The 20007-nt window shown below is 47.2% G+C and overlaps 1 protein-coding gene across 1 annotated transcript in view; it reads right to left on the reverse strand.

The window, feature by feature from the left end:
- The window catches only part of LIN9 (lin-9 DREAM MuvB core complex component), a 604858-nt gene that overhangs the window by 321073 nt on the left and 263778 nt on the right, over window positions 1–20007 (reverse strand). Inside the window, exon 6 of the mRNA XM_086926178.1 lies at window positions 6820–6945. Coding sequence (XP_086782304.1) covers window positions 6820–6945 — 126 coding nt within the window. The remainder of the gene's footprint in view (window positions 1–6819; window positions 6946–20007) is intronic.

A 20007-nucleotide genomic window follows, 5' to 3' on the forward strand; every position in this document is an offset into this window, starting at 1 on the left:
ATGAGTAACAAGCCTTGATGTAGAGAACGACCCACCGAGAGATGGTCCGTTTGTGTACGGCCCGACCTTTTTTGGCTCCCACGTAGCCAACAAAGTGCTGGTCATCCACCGGGAACTGCTGTGTGCGGCTCAGGTAGAAGGAGAGCGCATGTTTTGGGTCCCGACGGTGGAGCCTCTCTTCCTCCTTGGAAGGATGCTGAGGCGGAAAGAAGGTGGGCAAAGTGATGGTCTGCCTGATGTGGAAGGGCGTGACAGCCCTTGGCAAAAAAGAACGACAGGTCCTCAGAACCACCTTGTCCGGATGAACAGAAAGTTAATAAGGTTTAGAAGAAAGAGCCTGGAGCTCACTCACTCTTCTGGCAGAGGTGATAGCTACCAGGAAAGCCGTCTTGAGAGTGAGAAGGCGCAAAGGACAGGTATGAAGGGGCTTGAAGGGAGCGCACATTAGATATGTCAAGACAAGGTTGAAGTCGCATTGAGGCATGGTGAACGGCACGGGAGGAAACGTGTGCGTAATGCCTTTCAGAAAACGGTTAACAACAGGGGACTTAAAAAGAGAAGGCTGATCTGGAAGGCATAGAAAGGCAGAGATGGCTGAAAGATAACCTTTGATAGTGCCCAGAGAAGAGCCCTGCTGGGCCAAAGAAAGAAGGAACAAAAGGACCTCGAAAAGGAGGGGCATAAAGGGGATCCACAGCCTTTGCTGTGCACCATGCCACACACTTGTTCCACCTGCAGGCGTATACCGTTTTTGTTGTAGGACTCCTGGCTGCCAGAATAAAATCACAGACTTCGGGAGGAAGATCGAAAGCCGTCAACTGTCGCCGCTCAATCTCCGCGCATGGAGGTGGAGACTGGGCAGGTTCGGGTGGAGGACCGTCCTCTGCTGCTGCGACAGAAGATCCTCCTGAAGTGGCAGTCGGATCGGGGGCTCGATCGCCATGCTGAGTAGCTCAGGATACCAGTATCTTCGTGCACAATCCGGAGCCACCAGAATGACTTGGACCCGGTCGCACTGAATCTTCTTCAGCACTCTGTGCAGAAGTGGTAATGGCGGAAAGGCGTACAATAGACCGCAACTCCACTCACGCCAAAAAGTGTAGTCTAACGAGTGCCGCCTTGGAAATTCCAACGCGCAGAAGGGATGACATTGCGCGTTAACTTTAGTGGCGAATAGATCTAACCAAGGCTCTCCCCACTGCAGAAAGAGACCTTGCGCCATGTCCGAGTTCAGACGCCATTCGTGATCCATGAAGCACTGGTGGCTGAGTTAGTCTGCCCTGGCGTTCAGAGACCCCTTCAGGTGTTGAACCACCAAGGTAATGCCTTGATGTTCCAGCCATGTCCAGATGCGCAGAGCCTCCTGACAGAGTCCATAACCCCACCCCGCCCTGTTTGTTGCAGTACCACATGGCGTTGGTGTTGTCCGTGAATGCCTTCAGTGCCAATCAGATCGCCCGAAGCTCTAAAAGGTTGATATAGTTTCGGGACTCCGCCGGAGACCAGAGGCCTCTGATCTCCGCCTCTCCCAAGTGGCCACCCCATCCCAGGAGGGACGCATCCGTCACCACTGTGTGCTCCGGTTGGGAAAGAGAGGGATCTGCCACTGACCCAATCGCGATTCGTGAGCCACCATTGCAATTGGTGTGCAGTGCCCTCCGAGATCTGGACGTGATCGGACAGAGTGCCCTGATGCTGTGCCCAGTGGAACTTCAGGTCCCAATGCAGAGTCCGCATGTGCCTTCTGGCATGTTGTACTAGCAGGATGCAGGAGGCCATCAGGCCCAGGAGTCAAAGGGTCATCCTGACCGAAACCCAGGATAGAGAGGCTGAAAGATCGGAATCCTAGACTGAATATACCCGACTCACTTTTCGGGGGGGGGAAACCCCGAAACCGCTTCGAATCCCGAACCGCTCCAATGAAAGGGATTGTCTGAGAAGGACTCGGGTGCGACTTCGGCACGTTGATGGAAAACCCCAGCAAATGCAGGACGTCTGCCATAGTCTGGAGGTGGGTGACAACTGCCTGGGGTCAGCCCGCCTTCAACAACCAGTTGTCGAGGTAGGGGAAGACTGACACCCCTGACCTGCGCAGAAGAGCTGCGACCACTGCCATCACTTTCGTGAACACCCGAGGGGCGCTGGTAAGGCCGAAGGGGAGCTCGGCAAACTGAATGCTCAGTGGCCTACCGTGAACCGCAGGTAACGCCGGTGGGCCAGCAGGACAGGGATGTGAAAATAGGTGCCCTGCAAGTCCAAAGCTACCATCCAGTCTCCAGGGTCGAGGGCAGCCAAGACCTGAGCCAGAGTCAGCATCTTGAACTTCTACTTCCGGAGGAAGCGATTGACGTTCCTGAGGCCCAAGATGGGGCACAAGCCCCCCTTGTCCTTCTTGGGGACCAAAAAGTAGTGGGAATAAAAACCATGCACTACTTCTGGCCCAGGAAGGCACTCGATGGCCCCCTTGGTCAAGTGGGCCATGACTTCCTGCTGGAGAAGCGCAAAGTGATCCCACGACATGCATTGGAACTGAGTTTGCAATGCCAGGAAGTGGGTTGACTCGGGTGGGGGGCGGGGGGGTATGGGGGGCCGGGGTAAATTTAGCCACGTCTTTACCCTCGGCCACAGCCTGGGACAGCACAGCCAGGGACAGCACAGCCTGGACCTCTTCAGGACCCTGAGGCAACACCTCAGCAACGGTGTCCCACACGGCGTGGGAATAGTGGCCCAATAGACATGCAGAGTTCACCAAACGCAGCCCCAAGCTGGCCGACGAGAACAACAGCTTGCCAAACTTCTCCAGCTTCTTAAGAGTCCCGTGGGAAAGGCACTGGGACGTCAAAGCTTGAATGACCAGGCTCTCGGTCATAGGATGAGTAGTCAGAAAGGGAGGATCACCCGGCACCGGGGGATGACGCCTGGCGACGTTCTTATCCACATGCGCCCATGTGGCCGGCTGCGACCAAGTGCCCAACAAGACATCAGTGAGGGCGTCATTAAATGGCAGCAGTGGCTCCAATGAAGTGAACGCAGACTGGAGCACTTCAGTGAGGAGATTAGTTTTTAGGGCGACCGTAGGGAGATCAAGGTTAAGGACCTCAGCTGCCCGACGGAGCACCACTGTATACGAGGCACCTTCTTCCATAGTGGACGGGGGAAGAGGCAAACCCCTGGTCAGAGGAGACGTCGAGGCCACCAGCCTCTTCCAAGTCGTCGACCAATCCTGCTCAGAGTCGCACTGACGAGCAAGAGGGTCCTCAGACCACTCCCAGTCGTTCTCCGCCTCCGTCATGTGCGGTGCAGACCGCGGTGGCAGGGGAGGAACCGCGAGAGGAACACATGGCGTTGGGGCAGGGATTGGGGGAGGCACACACTGCGTCGAGAACAGCACCAGCCGGGGCCGGACCAGTGCCATGTCGCAATTTGGCTCCCAGGCGGGGACAAAACCGTCCGGGAACCGGGGCAGAGGCGGAACCAACGGCATCCACTGCGGCACGACAGGCGGAGCAGGAGGCGGCGCTGGGCCGGAGCCGGCAGCGTAGGACCTCTCGACGCCGGGCGGGGGCCTACGGCGCAGGATCCTGCGGCGCTGGTCCGGAGCCGGTGGTGGAGTAGACGGCCCGGCAGGATCCTGACACAGGACCACGGGTGCCAAGGCGCACGGGCGGGAGCCCGAGGCCTAAACAGGCGGTACAAGGCAGCAAGAAACTCTTGCACCTGTGCGGGATTCGCCGATGGACCCGGGTAAGGCGAGTAGGCCGCAGGACTCCCAGGCTCCGAAGGAGCCACAGGGGCGGAACCCATGTCCCCCTCGTCCGCATCCAAGGACCGACGGGAGGACGTCGGAGAGCGACAATGTTTTCGACTTCTTTTTGTGTCGTCCCTTACCCGAATCCGAGGGTGAAGACTAGGAGCCTGTGGAGCGGTGATGGTGGCCCCGCGAGCGTTCATGAGAACGGCCCCTGGACCGCAAATGGCACTGGGACGAGTGCCGAACTTCAAGCAACTTCCAGTGCCGCTCCCTCAAGACCTTCGGGGCCATGACCCGACACTCCAGACAGGACCGGGAGTCGTGGTACCGCTCCAGGCAGTAGAGACAGACTTGTGGGGGTCCGCCACCGACATATTGCGACGGCAGGCCCCACAAGACTTAAAACCAGGCATCCCTATGCACCAGAGAAGCTCAACAAGAGACAAAAAGTCCCAAAAAAGATAGTCAGAAAGTGACTACGGTACGTGCTCCACCCGGATCTGCGCTTACTGGCGCGGAAAAAGAATGAACTGATAGCGTGCATGGGTGGCGCCTAAGTAGTCTCCGTGACGTCATATTGGCACATACGACGCCAGCGACAGACGCGTGGCCGCACGCACCACCTATTGATGAGCAGGGGTACTGCTAGCAAAACTTTCCAGATCCAGTCTGACGCCTGGGGATATTCTAAGGTAAGGAATCTATCACTAACGTGTCCCTTTTAGATCTGCCTTTCATACTAAAATCTGTAGTGACGTAGGAATTCCTAGCTGTCGTATAGGACTTTACTGAGCATATACCAAGCATGGTAGAAGCCATCTCAGAACAGATTACTTAAAGTACTTAAATTACTTTACAGGGTATATTTCACCAAGCTTAGCATGGCGCAGGAGAGATTAATTTGTTCATGAAAGAAACTCCTTTTGTGTAGGGATTACTAGGAAGGGGTTCAGGAGTCTGTGCAGTAGGTGCAAAAAGCACCCATAAGAGTTAGCCGGCACCCTTTGTACAATCCTTAGATGTTTTACAGGGAATAGGAAGGTTTCTGACTCAAAACGGAGCAGGGAGTGCAACAGCACCCACAGTGAAACTTAGCCTGGTTTGGGCTCAGCTTTGTGACCACAGTGGAAAGTATTCTAGCTCGGGCTAAACTAGGCTCCTATATACAGATAATGTGTGGCTGCCCTTTACTCGGCCAAACACCGCATAGCGTGACCTGGAATTTCTTTCCGGGATAAGAAAAATTCTTCAATGTTTTGCAACTTCGCTATGTAGCAACAAGGCTTTAGGTCTATACAAGGGAAAAGCAAGGTAAACATCCCAAATACATTCCTTCGATGGACAAAGAGAGAAAAGACAACGTCCCAACCAAACATGGTCCAGTTCAGTCAAGCTGCAGTATGGGCATCACAGAAGGCATTTTAGAATACTCAGATTTATATAGCGCAGTTAATCACCCGTAAGGATCTCTAGGCGCTCGTCCTAGGCACAGGGAGAATAAGTGATGTGCCCAGAATCGCAGGATGTTGAGCTGACACAGAGACTGGAACCTGGATCCCCAGCTACAAAGTCGGAAGCTAAAATCCCTTAATACCCAGTGGATTCAAGTGTACATGATTAGAGCAGTGTATGCATAGCAAGCACAACCTCTTCATTCAGCAACCTTATTTGCGTTGTACTTTATTTTACCACAGCACATGATTGGCTTGGCCGCTAGCTAGCTCAAGAAGGTGATGATCCCATTATGTGTCCATTATAACGTTGGGCCACTAAATTATCTCAGTGCAGTGGGCTCATCTGATCCAGCTTCCCCATATAGCAATCGCGACTCCCCCAATCAGAATTCTCCAAGGACCTCAGGCCACAAGATAATCCCATTATTGTGATAGACACTATGTAACCCTAAACCCGGAGGGAGACTTAATCTCCCCAGGCATTGCAACCTACTTACCTACCCTCCAAAACACTGTATGATACCTGCACTGTACTACTGCATTGTTATTTCAAGAGCCTATATTGCATGAGCTAGCTACCTTAGACGAGCTAGAGCACTAATGTGGAGGCCCTAAGATACCAGTGACAAATGACCGTACCTACCACTGATAACTCCCATTAACTACTAACTGCACACGGGAACCAAAGAAAAGCCAACAGGAATGCAATAATTTAATAGCATGCCATGTTGAAAGACTAATGTTATAAGGAAAACCTTTACTTAATTTATATTCTATGGTTGGCATTTTGCTTGTTATAGTTATAAGGTGTATTGTTTTAGAAAAGAATAAAAGTAATCATCCAGGCTCCAATGCTGAAATTGGCTGAGCTAATCAGAAAAATGTGAATGTTGGCAGCCACTGAAGTCACATTATACACCTTTTGAAACGGACCACTTCTCCCAGAGTGGATGGCAATTTGCTCAGGAACGCAGAAAAGTTTGAGAGAGGTGATCAAAAAACAGTGTCAATGTACAGTGCCAAGAAGCAGAGCAGTTTGGGGAGGGAAGAGCAACGCTGGGTGGAAGCGCAAGGGCTCGAGTGGATGTAAAAGTAAAACATGAGAAGGGTTGGAAGCATAAGTGTTGAAGTGTTGAACAGGGCTTCAGGGTACTGAGTTTAGATGGGTGGGAGCACATGGCCCAGACAGAGTTGTGGACGGAACAGAGTGGTGAATGGTGGTAAGCCAGGGTGAAACAGCAGAACACAGCACAAACTTCCAGATGGGAGAGAAGAGTTAGGTGGATCCACACAGCACAGATGAAGTTAGAATGGGTCCTTCTGCCTTGTATCTCCATTTGGATAATCAGCATTCATTGATGCCCAGAGGTATAGCCTAGAAGGCTTTTCATAGTGGTAACCACAACTATAATATTGAATATTAGAATAATGGCGCAGCTTTCACGACATGATATGAACAAGAGTCATTCAAGCCACTGTTTATTCTGGAGATAAAACTGAAGGCAGTTAAACACAAAGGGGTCATTTAAAGTAAGGAGACGTAAATCTTCTTGCTATGAAAACCAACGTAAAAGGGTAAAACAACTGGAGGAAAAACTCAAAATTTGGACTCACCTTCGTGGTTTCCCCATTAGTCGCCTAATTTTGCCCCATTCTACTCTTGATAATTTTCTTGTTTTCAGATTTGGAAAGGACTCTTTCAGACAGACACAGAAATCGTTATCCCCTTCAAATAGAGGCCTGTTAAGAAAATAAATCATACACACTTACTACAGGGTTGAAAGCTAGACTCAAAATGCCTTTTACTTTGGGGTAGAAATTTGTGACTAATATACACAGATAAGGAAAGCATCACACATGTGAACATGATACATGAAGATTTCCAATATATGCAGTATACCACAATCCAAAAAAAGATTTTCAGCAATTGGTATGCGATTGCAGGCAGTAACACATCCTATATAGCTAATATCCCATTGATGCCAAATTGCTGTTAAAATAGTCAGTATTTCTTGATATTCAAGCACCGAGTACATTACAAGGATTAAACTCGTTGTGAGAAATAAAAAACAAAAAAAGGTTTCACTTAACGTTACCCAGCTCACATTGATAGCTCAGGTTTTTTTGAAGTTCCTTCCACATCACAATCTTATTTCCTCACTCCAAAAGATACTGGATATCAATACATACATTTATAGTTAAAACATATTGAAAATTCAATTAAACAATATGCGAGGGGCACACTGCCAGCATATCAACAAGAGTGATCTATTGAATTGTGGTTATTGCAGTTTGTACATTTGAATAACCTCTGGTCAGACACCCAGGATCAGTCACGTCACCTGTAAGACCAGGGAAGGGGCACGATTCTATGGGTCCTACATTAGGGCTTCACCTTCATACTGTCCCCTTCCAAAGAGAAGCACATGGTGTCTTTACAAAGAGCTCACAGGCCCACACATCCAACTAGTGCTACAAAGCGACATTCTCACTCTGCACTGTATAAAACTAATACATGTAATATAAGGGTTGAGATTATGAGACTGAATTTTGTAAATATACTTTAGCTTAAAATAACTAAGCTAGGGATATTTGTAGATCAAGGCTACAAAATATCACCTATTCAATAATTTAGGTTAACATCATACAATGCCAATCTCTAAAGCAAGGAATATAAACGGTGGCACTTCCAAAAGCTCAATATCGGGAAAAACACTTAGAGAAAATGCCAAATACCACAATGGTAAGACTATTTCTAAGGTGCATGTATGCCCATTAAACAGAGCGTCAAGTAATTACCAAAACTAAAAAGTCAACAACAAATAAAGACACCACAGAAAATTATAGATGGGTAACCGTGAATTACGGGGATGCTTTCAACCAAGAGGCTCTTTGTGACATCAAATAGGCAACAAAAACAAAACTAGAGTTGTCTGGAATGTCACCAAGAACCCAGAGGGGAAAAATATCCCCTTAATTCACCATTATCCATCTACAATTTTATGTTCTGCAGGACCCACCCAGAGCATCTGCCTTGCTTTCAACAGATTTGAAGGGTCAGAGAAGTAATGGAGGAGACATACATAATATGGTCTCTCGTCCCTCCCCAAAATGCTGAGAAAATACCTGTCCCCCTGCCACCCAACCAGCCACTCTGTGCTTTCCCTCCGCTCCAGAAGATCTGCTCCATGCTCTGAAAACCTCTCGGAGAGCCCAGCCAGAGCAGCCTAGAATTCCTTTATAACATAGCAACAGTGGTTAACAAGTTCCATTACCACATCAGAGAAGGAAATTACAGGGTTAGAATCTAGTTCTTCATGATAATGGCTCTTTATGCAAACAATGCATAACAAGATAATGAATAACTGTGTATAATCCATTACCTTCTATGATTATACACACACCAAGCAATGATGAAGTTGAAATTGTTTCTGCTAGAACAGTTGCAGTACCTGGAGGACTTCCAGTTAAATGCCCTCTGTTGTATTTCATCTTTATTTACCTTGTTTCTCTGGACTGTGTCAGGATGGTGAGGGGAGCAGGAACTTGTAGGTATTTTTATTACAAGATATACATTTATAGTTAGCTATTTTGTGCAACTCCTTAAGATTGTGCTTCTGAATCAATCTTGTTATTGCCAGTCACTTCTCATTTGTCATACAACCACAGCCTGCAGTTCTCAACTCTGATCTGCCCCACTGGAATGGATATCCACTCAGACATCACAATGTAGATTCTATGGCAGGATCGGAAGCTCAGATTCTCATTTTTCTTTCATTTTATTTACTCAGCGGTACATAACACAACACCAATAAAATCTTTAACAGAAGACTACATATCCCATGAGTCGTTACTGTCACAATCCATCACCAACCATAGGGTAAGCCCTATATACTCATCTACCAGGGAAAAAGACTTCCTCTTTCTTCACCGCTCAGCAGCCAGATAAGTGTTTTTCCTTAGTGAAAGTTCATTATACTGATTTGAACTACTGTGCCTTGTTTTTTTTATTTCTAGATAGCAAGTGGGGTATTGTTTCCTCTGTTCCATTGCCCGTTCACTCATCGCAGGGTGATGCGCCCACTGTGCGACCGCTAGCGGGTCGGGAGTATGGCCACAGCTGCGCTGGTTGCCACAGTGTCAGTGTGACTCCTCTAGATGGCTCAGAGCGATGTGTGCCATGCCTGGCCTCCGTGCAACTAGTTGTCTTCCCTTTCCATCTGTTCAGTGAAGAGAAGAACGCCATTGAACAAGTGTTCCCAGGTGAATCGGGTAGTGTTTTTTCTCTTCTCTCAGCTTCAGTATAAGCGATTTTTCAGCGAAGCTCACTACCAAAGCCTGTATTAATTAGAGGGCATGTGTGTAGCTTGGCCTTCCGCTCAACAATTGCAAACACACACTGGTACCAGCAAGCAAGCACTGGCAAGTTTAAATACTGTTCCCTGGTATTCGCTTGGGTTTTCGTTTTCAAGCTTGTGGCTACTAGGTCTCTATCCTACTTGATCTTCCAGGCCAAGTGCAGAGAATGAGTATTGGAAAACAGTGGAGGAGGAGCAGATGCTCTTCACATCCATGAGGATGTGTTAATGTGATTGATGCTTCTCTACAGAGAGCAATCTCATCAGCTTTGGAGCCACTGAGTAGACAAGTTATTTAATTTACAGCCCAACACAGCATTTTATTTCCTGGCAAGGAAGATAGGGGTCACTCACCTTCAGGTAACACAGGCACCCTTAGGGGCAAAGGTGCCTAAAAAACCCGAGGCTAGTGCTGTTTCGCCACACCCAGAATCATTCAAGAGAGGCCTTCCTGAAGAGGCGTAATTTCCAACCTGGGTTTACCCCCCGATGAGGATTCCCATTCTCCACAGGGAGCAGACGCAAAGGCCAGGGACAACTCTCATACCCCTGACCGGGATTTTGGTGAAGAAACAAGCTCCAGTAGACCATGGCGGCCAGAGGACAGCACCAAAAGACCCAAGGTGGATGAAAAGGGTGAGCCTACCCCGCAGGATTCAGCGGGTTTGCCAGATGTGCTAAATCCGGCAGACATATCATTCATTCTCCACAGATTGGATACCAGCTGACAAGCTGATGCAATATGTGGCCAGCCACATTCAATAGCCAATGGAAAAAGAGGTCCAGGGTAGACTGAGGGCAGAATGCGCTGGATCTTCGTTGGCAGGGAAGGTTGCCTGTACCGCCGAGAACTACAGTAAGATGGTGACATCTATTGCCATTAACGACCCGTAAAAGGGCCAGCTCCTGGAGATCCTGCCAGGAAAAGGTGCTCCATATTTTTAGTGCCCTCACAAAAAAACAACAAAGATTTGGGCGATTTGATTGACTCCACGATCCTCTTGAGCTAGGCTCAACAAGCACTCTGTTTTTGGGAGAATTGGCTTCCACTGACGCTGGACCAGTGGCAGAAGGTGACCCTTTCAATAAAGAACTCACAAAATGTGTAACATCTTTTACCTCTGTTGACAAAGTGCAGCAATCTATGCGCAAGGTCTTTGGCAAAAAGGTTTGGGGAGGGGATGGAAGTGGTTGGGGCACTCCTCCGGCCGTACCTATAACTCAATCCCACACAAGCTAAAGGCCAAACGTTCCATGCAGTAGCAGGACCAAAAGAAGTTTGGGGTCTTGTGTCCTCTCATGTTACCGGCAGAGGCTGTGGTGGTAAAGGAGCATTCCAGGTAGCTAGCAACACCCCTGGTGGTACCAATGGTAAGCAATAGCCCCACTTCACTACATGCGGTGGGGGACATGGGAAATGATTTCCTTCGCAATTGGGCAAAAATAATAGGTATTTCAAACTGTTGGAGGTTTTCCCATAAAATTCTACAGAACCCCCAGTCAACTCTAGTCCCCGGGCCCTGGTTTTCTCGCAGGAGGGAATGCAGGCAAAGGAACGGGAGGTGAACGAGTTATCGGCAAAAGCCGCAATCACCCCTTCTGTTATCCTTACAAGGGGATATCTCAGCAACATTTTCCTGTTGGAGAAAAAGGACAAAACATTCTGTCCTGTGATCATTTTGAAAGCCTAAAAAAAATAATGGAAGGCATACATTGCCTGTTAAGACTATTGAAAGGATGCTTACCTCACCATTCTAGTTCCCCCCTGGTCTTGAGATTCACTTGTCTTCAATTGGATCTGTCCTCCGCACAGTGGTGTTTCACCAACGCACTTCGACCAGTCTTGGAATGGCTACGCGCATGTGGGAAAACAGATTTATTCTCTACTTAGATAACATTCTCCTGATACATCAGGAATGGAGCCACCTTGTTGGCTCAACTTCAGCTGACTTCAGCTGACAATATCCCTTGTTCAGGATCTCAACTTTGTCAACGTATAGAAATCGGTGTTCATACCAACGCAGAAACTAATTTTCTTAGGTTTCAAGGTAGATACCATTCTTCAGTCACTCAGAGTAAACTGTTCGTCATCCACAGGCAATCGTGCAAAATGCTAGCAAGCAAGAGAAGATTTCTCTTTGATATACGGCCAGGACCGTAGGACTATGATCCTCTTCCATTCAGCCTATCTTCACTGGTCCGTTGCATTACAGAACACTCTAACGTCTGAAGGTGTTGCAGCTCAGGAGGGGTCTAATGTACGCCAAAGATGTCACACTTTTGCGCGAGGCCAGGACGGAGAATCATTGATGGGGAGCTAGATGTGGAAGATCTATCAATCAGGATTTATAAAGTGCGGCTTATCACCAGATACAATATGCAGGCACTTGCAGGTCCTGGAAGCTTATGAGAAACAGTCCGGTCCCGTGTGCAATTCGGAATTCTGGAAGTGAAGTGATAGTCTAGAACTACATGGGGAGGCTGTTCCAGAGATGTGGGAGAAGGAGCGTCTCCCACTTCGACACCTGTAGATGCGGGCAGTATGGACAAGTGAGAGAGAGGCAGGGCGGAGAGATCTCAACGGAAGAAGTGCAGGCAGTGGTTAATGTAGGCAGGTCATTGGTCGAGTACAGCCTTGTGTATGTGGGTCAGCAGCCTGAATTGGCATCTCCTTAGTAAGGGGGATGTTACCACAGGAGGTCCGTGGTCAGAAAACGAAGAATCTCTACACATCAATTGGTTGAAACTCCTAGCGGGGTCCTTTGCGTGAGAAGTCTCTTGAAGATTAACAATATTTCAAAGGCGTACTGCATAAATCGTCTAGGCAGGACCCATTACAAGGCGTTAGCGGATCTACCCACATAATTTTAAATCAATGCCTGCCGCACAGGATATCAGTAACATTGGAGTATCTACCTGTCAATTGAACCAGACCGTAGACTGGCATTCTAGGCATCTGAAGTATTACACATTTGGAGGCTGAAACCAATTCGGTTCCAGAGGATACGGACAGGTGGGGGTCTGTGTCAGATAGATCTCTTCGCCTCAAGGTTGAACCATCAGGTACCGCGCTTCTTCAGCTGGCGTCCAGACACTCATGAAGGCAACTGATGCTTTCTTACAAGATTGGTGTCTGATTCAAGGGTACGCTTTTCCTCCCTTCTTGATGATTGCCAGACTCATGGCACAGGTCAGACGTCAATGTGGAGATGATTGTGGTGACACCACTGTGGAAATCGCAAGTTTGGTACAGATTATCCAATTCCACTTCACGAGACTTCAAATGTTCTGACAGACTCTCACAGAAACTTGCACCAGGATGGAACTCTTGTGCTGGCAAGGAAGATTACTGGGGATGCTGGGAAGTCCCTGCCCTTTTAGCTTAGGGTGCCCTTCTCATGAAAAGAGCGTGAGCCGACTCTACAGTCAAATAATATGGCTCTGCTTGGCGTAGATGGTTACACTGCTGTCTGTCTTGTGAGGGCAGATCTAGTGTACATTGTACATTCTTTGTCCAAATTGGTGGGTGCGGCGTGGCATATTGCACAATCAATGCTTGTTGATCAGCCATTTTGGCAAGCCATGAGCCTTTTCAGGACATACCGGCAGTGAAACATCCTCTTGTCTGTAGACTTTTGAGGGGTATTTGTTTGTCCACTCCCCCAGAACTGGGTTTTTCCACCCTGTGGAATGGCAATGCGGTTCTACGCCTACCACAGACGTGCAAAACAACACATTTTTATCACATAAGCAACTTACAGGTAAGTTAGCCATTCTTTCTCATCCCAAACTGTGTGCGGTTCGATGCCTCAGGATTTATAAGACCATGACGGAAGACAACTGCCCTCTGGGAATGGCTCAACTTCTCATAGCTCTCAAGAAACATTTTAAGCCAGTTTCCTTGGCTACTATCGCTTGTTGGGTGAGATGGGTTTTCCAAGAAGCTGCCTTCTCTTTTTGAGGCATACTCTACAATAGGTTCAATGATGTGAAAAGCCTTCTATCTGAGGAGCCGGCTGAAGAATATCCTCTAGGCAGGGGATTGGTCCTCAGAATCTTTAAGATTTTCTATTAAGCCAGTAATGGGAATGCCATCGATGGTAGTCAACCAGCTTTAAACTAGCAGAAACAAACCCTCAATTCAGACAGAATGCAAACTTTCCTAGCTAACCTGAAGGAAATTTTCAATTCTATTTAGGACACAGAGGCGAGGATTATCCTTCCTACCGACTAATTCAGACGCCCTGATATTGCAGGTCTTTGACTCCTGGTATTGGCTGGATATTGCTGTCCAACCCCTCGTAGGGGGTCAAGGAAAGGAGGAGCGGATCGGGAGAGTAGAGGTACTACATCCCCCAGCCTCCCTAGTGGCTTTCAGCGCCGTCGCGCAAACACCAACGTGTACATCGCGCCAGCCGGCACTTACATTTCCGCCGGGGACGCACGCGTGGGCGTGCCCGGGCTAAGGGCGGGCCCATCTGCGCCTGGTCAGGGCTGGGCTGGGCCACCCCTTTTGGCAGCTTCACCGGAGACCTGAAACTACTGCTGTGGTTACCTGGGTATTCAGGACATGCGGACACTGACTGAAGGAAGTAGACCTATTTAGTTTGTTGTGTACTTAACAATTGGGCTAGTTCTATATTTACTTATATGGATATTATACATAGTCATTCGGCAAGAAGACAAGTGGCGGCATCTTTGGAGTATTAAAACTGGGACCCCCATCCACGGGACAATTTATTTATTCCTTTGCCTCGCCTGCCCCTATTTATTTTTGACATTGAATTAACATTGTATTAACCTTGAAATAGCTCAAAAAGTAACAGGTATAAAGAGGTATGGGGAGGCCTCAGTAGGGGCAAATGCTAGTACCACCGCTACTGTTACGACCATGGACTCATTCCTGCTAAGGGCGGCTGCTGTAATCAACAAAGAGATTGAAGCAGTGAATAGGCGTCTTTCCAGATCACCATCTAGTAGTTTGTGCCCACTAACATCTGCCCCCAGCATAAACTCGGTGGAAGATATTACAGAATCCCCGTGCTCACCCATCTGCCTAGGGCTGCATAATGGGGCTCAGGCCGACGTGGAGTTACTTCTATGCCGAAAGCACCGTGTTAGGACACACATAGGCCCCTCTCCCCCGTTGTCATAATAGAAAACAGGAAGTGTGGGGTCACCCATAGCCTACAAAGGGAAAGACAGTAACGCTACACAGAATAATGAGGATATACAATTAGTTCCATGTAGCAAGAGCTCTCCACTCTTAGCAAAGGGGACTTCTGGGACTAGGGGAGTTTAAAAAGGAAACTACAAGCTACTGGGGGGGGGAAGCTAAAAAAACTTAAATCTAACCCAGTTACTAAGCAAGTTCCTGAACATCTTAAGCAAAGCCGAAAGCCATACACAGGGTATGGTAGCACGCCCGACTTATTATCGGCGATGTAAACTTTGGAACAAGAGTTGGTGAATTACCTGGTGTGTATTCTAGCACCAAATGTTAACGTTTCGCCGAATACATCCGCCTTTGACAGAATTACTGGATAACGCAATCCATAGTAGGAACTGAGCTACAATTATGCAAGGGGCCCTGTAAGAAGCAGAAACTGCTGGGAGCCAGAGTGAGAAACTCCTGAGGAGAACTGCCTGTGAACAGCGAAACGACTAGGAAAGAACCGTCATAACGTAAAGTGAAAAGCTCTCTGGGAATCTGATCCCTCTCTCTGTTCCTGTCCATGGCTTCTCTTCCACTGGGACAATATGTGGGGTTTGAATACGCCAATATTAGCCTAGCTATACTTCCTCCCTCAAAATTGTAGTTTTATGCCCAGAGGATGGATCTACCCTCATCACTGCACACTTCTATAACATAGTTCTTTCAAAAAGGCAACAGATGTTCCCATGTCTAAAAGATGGCAAATACATATGCCAAAGTGATAAATCAGCCACAGGGCAGATGCTAGTTGAAGAATGTGGAATGAGCAAGTATAAGGCCGGACAAAGCCAAAGCTCAGGATCAAAAATAGGCAACGAAATCAGCCAGCATTGCACTGTTTAGTGCATAGATGATCCTGGATGATGGTCACCAAGATTGTACCTCGGAGATTAAGAAACATGACAGAATGGAAATATTTGTAGCATCCAGAAAATAAATTCAAGAAATTCATAAGCAACACTGGAACCATTAATAGAACATTGGAATGTTGGGAGCTCCATTGTTCTCCCTGCTTCTATGGGTCGGTAAAGGCCTGCAGAGCAATATTCCAATGGCATCTCGGAGCTCAAGGGAATTTAACTCCTCTCGAGCTCCGAGAGGCCTTTGTTTTATTTGTTAGAACATTCTGCCCTCTAGTGGCAGAATGTTCCAACAGCCTTATAGCCCTTCGTAGCAGGGCTATACCAGTCCTGGTCCGCTCCACCTCAGACAGACATCGCTCCCAATCTTCGCAAGAAACCTCAAAACCTGGCTCTTCGACAGACCCCCTTCTTGATAGAATGGAACCTGCACCCTCCCAACCCCCCCACCCCTAGCACCTTGAGACCCTTACGGGTGAGTAGTCGCGCTTTAACAAACTCCTGATTGATTGATTGTTAAAGCCCCTCGCCTTCGGCTCGGCCTTTAACGAGGGAGCGGGCTTTTAATAGCCGGTATAGCCCACTCCGGCGTGCTATAAGGCTACATTAGATATCAAGTCATAAGACATCCAGTGTACAAATGAGATGATATCTCATGTGAAAGAATGTGCAGGAGGCAAATGGAGAGGAAAATCTCAGCAGTACCAATGTAAGGCAGTCAATGCAAAAATACATACATCTATCCTTTATTAAGAATTGGTATAGACCTCAATTGAGATCAACAATATAACAAATTAAATATATATTATATATATATACATATATATATATATATATATATATATATATATATATATACATACATACATACATACATACATATACACACACATATATATACACACACACACACATCCTACTGGCGGTCGCCAGTAGGTATATATAGTTAGGACCTAGTTACCATAGGAAATCCCCAACATTCAATTGGGAAGAACTTTGGCGCAGATTGAGGAATCTGCGTGTAATTTTCCTTAAAATTGCTTCGCTCTGCTCCTTCCCTGAAAGTTTCGGGGGGATTCGTCAAGCGGGGGGCGAAAGGGGGTCCCAAAACGTGTTTTCCCCATGCTAATTTCCATAGGGACCTTTAGACACAGCTACAGCCCGAACAGCTGAATGGAATTACACTAAACTTGGCAAAATGGTAGGGCCTGGTATGCAGATGTGCCTTTGCTATGTTTGGTGAAAATCCCTCCAGTAGTTCTTGAGAAAATTGAATTTGAAATGTTTCAAATGGCATTTTCTATGGGACCTTTAGACACGGCTACAGCCCGAACGGCTGAACGGAATTACACCAAACTTGGCAAAATGGTAGGGACAGGTATGCAGTAGTGCCTTTTCTATATTTGGTGAAAATCCCTCCAGTAAGTGGTTGAGAAAATTGAATTTGAGCAAATTATATATCTATATGTGCTCACTGTACGCGCACTGTACGCGTACGGTACGCATACATGCACGTACCCTTACGTGCGCGAGCGAGTTTCTGATTGTCTGGCAGTCGACTGTCAACATTCCAAACTGTCCAAACCAGGAAGTGTTGGCCACCATCTTGTTTTTCAGGAGAACTGAGGCACAAGGGAGCCCAAAACAAGAGTGGAAAACACGAAAAGGGGGCAGGGTAGAGACCCCCCAACCCTCTAGCCCTTCTCAGGGGGAGCCAAAAGGACCCCCAAGGGCAAAAAAAATTTTTTTTTTTAAAACGCGGGGTACGCGTACCGTGCGTGAACCCCGCGATTTATAAAAAAAAAAATGTTTTGCACTTGGTGGTCCTTCTGGGACCCCCTGAGAAGGGCTAGGGGGTCTCAACCCTGGCCCCTTTTCGCGTTTTCCACTCTTGTATTGTGCTCTCTTGTGCCTCACTTCTCCGGAAAAACAAGATGGCTGCTCAGGTGGTCCCAGAAGGATAATAACATATAAACGTTATCCGCTAATAGAATTAGCATTTACAAAACCTTTGAAATTTATTGAAAAGAAATATAGGTTTCACGCCTGATATAGTTCGGAATTAGCATTTAAAAAACCTTGCAAATTCACTTAAAAAACCATAGGTTTCAGGCCTTATATAGTTAGGAATTAGCATTTAAAAAACCATTGAAATTGCTCCTATATAGTTAGTTGTACTAACTATATTTTGCGCACCCGCCATCCACTGCTGATGATGTCACATATTACATCATTCATGACATGGTCAGTGACATCACTGATGACATTTCAAATGACATCACTGATGACATCTCATTTGACATCACTGATCACATCAGTGATGATATCATTCATGTGATAATACGATGCACCTCCTCACACTCTAATATAACGTTTGATACACCCAGTGTTAAATACAGACTACCATTCTTGAAACCATTGACACACCAATACCAGTTACTACATACGTACTCACTGATTCCTAGGTCTACACACACATTCACTCATTCACCCATAGAATCACTCATACATACAGTCACTCATCAATACAACACTATCATATGCACTCATACACCTATACAGACACTCACACACTGCCACTCATCCATGGAGTTACTCACACACCTAGTCAGTCATGCAAAGAATCAATCACATTTCCATTTCCTCAACTATACAGTTTTACACACAACACCTTACTTATTCAAACATATACTAACACAAACTTACTCTCTTATACAATCACTGATACAAGTACACAATGATCCATACAGCCACTCGCACATTCACTGGCTCTCATGTATAGTCATTTATATATGCCAACTCTCACATGCACTGTGTTTTACATATGTACTTACTTGGACATGTAGCACTGAGATATCCATTCACTCACCAACACACCCATGCACACAGTCAACCGCCCATATAGCTGTTTCCACATGCACTCTTGAACTCATACACCTAGTGAATCAACTGCTCACACATCTATGCACAGTCACACACCTCCCAGCCACCCACACACACACTGTCTCCCATTCAAATACTTGGGCAACCAATCAATAACCCATATAACTACTGATCAACACATGCAGCAGCTTACACAACAACAGACATACTGATGCACACATTCAGACAGTTTAGTCACTAACCCATGCATTTCGTAACACACATTTAATCACTCACTCATACAGTCAGTAACGCACATACTAAATTCTTCATCCAGACACTTATACATCCACTCATTCTTCAATATGTAAAACATATTTAAACTTTACAGAAACAGTCACTGGATGATGTCATTTGAGATGTCATCAGTGATGTCATTTGAGATATCAGTGATGTCACTGACCATGTCATGAATGATGTAATGTGACATCATCAGCAGTGGATTGCGGGTGCGCGAAATATAGTTAGTACAACTAACTATATAGGAGCAATTTCAATGGTTTTTTAAATGCTAATTCCTAACTATATAAGGCCTGAAACCTATGGTTTTTTAAGTGTGTGTGTGTGTGTATATATATACGGAGGCGGACGGGGCGGCGGGAGGCGCTGACCCTAGGATATTATATACGGCAGGTGAGCTGCTGGCTATAAGGACAGGGAGGGGAGCATGTCGACCTGTTTTCCCGGGTCGACATTGTGGGAAACGGCGCTGCCCTGGCTGCGGCTGGCTCCCAAGTAATATTCGCGTGGAGACACCTATGGCCCCTGAGGTGACTAATAACCATCTGTGCTTGCTTCTCAATACACGTTCCTTGGGCAGGCACGCGCCCAATATCTATGAGCTCCTCGTATCAGAGAGGCCGCTATGTTTAATGTTGACTGAAACCTGGTTGGGGGCAACATCTAACCCAGATCTCGCAGCCGCCATCCCTTCCGATTATGTCATCTTACGTCAAGATAGAGTGAAAGGGAGAGGTGGTGGTGTGTCGATTGTGGTTAGGAGATCGGCCACTTGTGCTGTAGTCCCGATAGAGCCCCTTCCGGGTTGTGAGGCCTTAGCTTTCTCTATAACTCTCTCTGCCCACCAATCCTTTACGGGGCTTCTTGTTTACCGCCCCCCGGGGCCCCTTGGTTCTTTTCATGAGGATCTACAGGCAAGGGCCATAGAGCTATGTTTGAAGGGTAAACATTGTCTGGTCTTGGGCGATCTAAACATTCATATGGACCAAGGAGATGAGGGTGACACGATTAAAATCTTGGAAGTCACCGCCCCTCTTGGCCTTATTCCCTATTTGGCTGTGCCGACCCACAATAGAGGTCATACTCTTGACCAGGTGTTTTCCACTTTGCCTCTCATCATGGCCCATCCGATCCCGGTGCTCTGGTCAGATCACTTTTTGATATCCTTTCAAATTGTCGCAGTCGGTAAGCCTGTGTGTGTCGCCAC

Source organism: Lissotriton vulgaris, chromosome 6, assembly GCF_964263255.1.
Source record: "Lissotriton vulgaris chromosome 6, aLisVul1.2, whole genome shotgun sequence".
NCBI lineage: Eukaryota > Metazoa > Chordata > Amphibia > Caudata > Salamandridae > Lissotriton > Lissotriton vulgaris.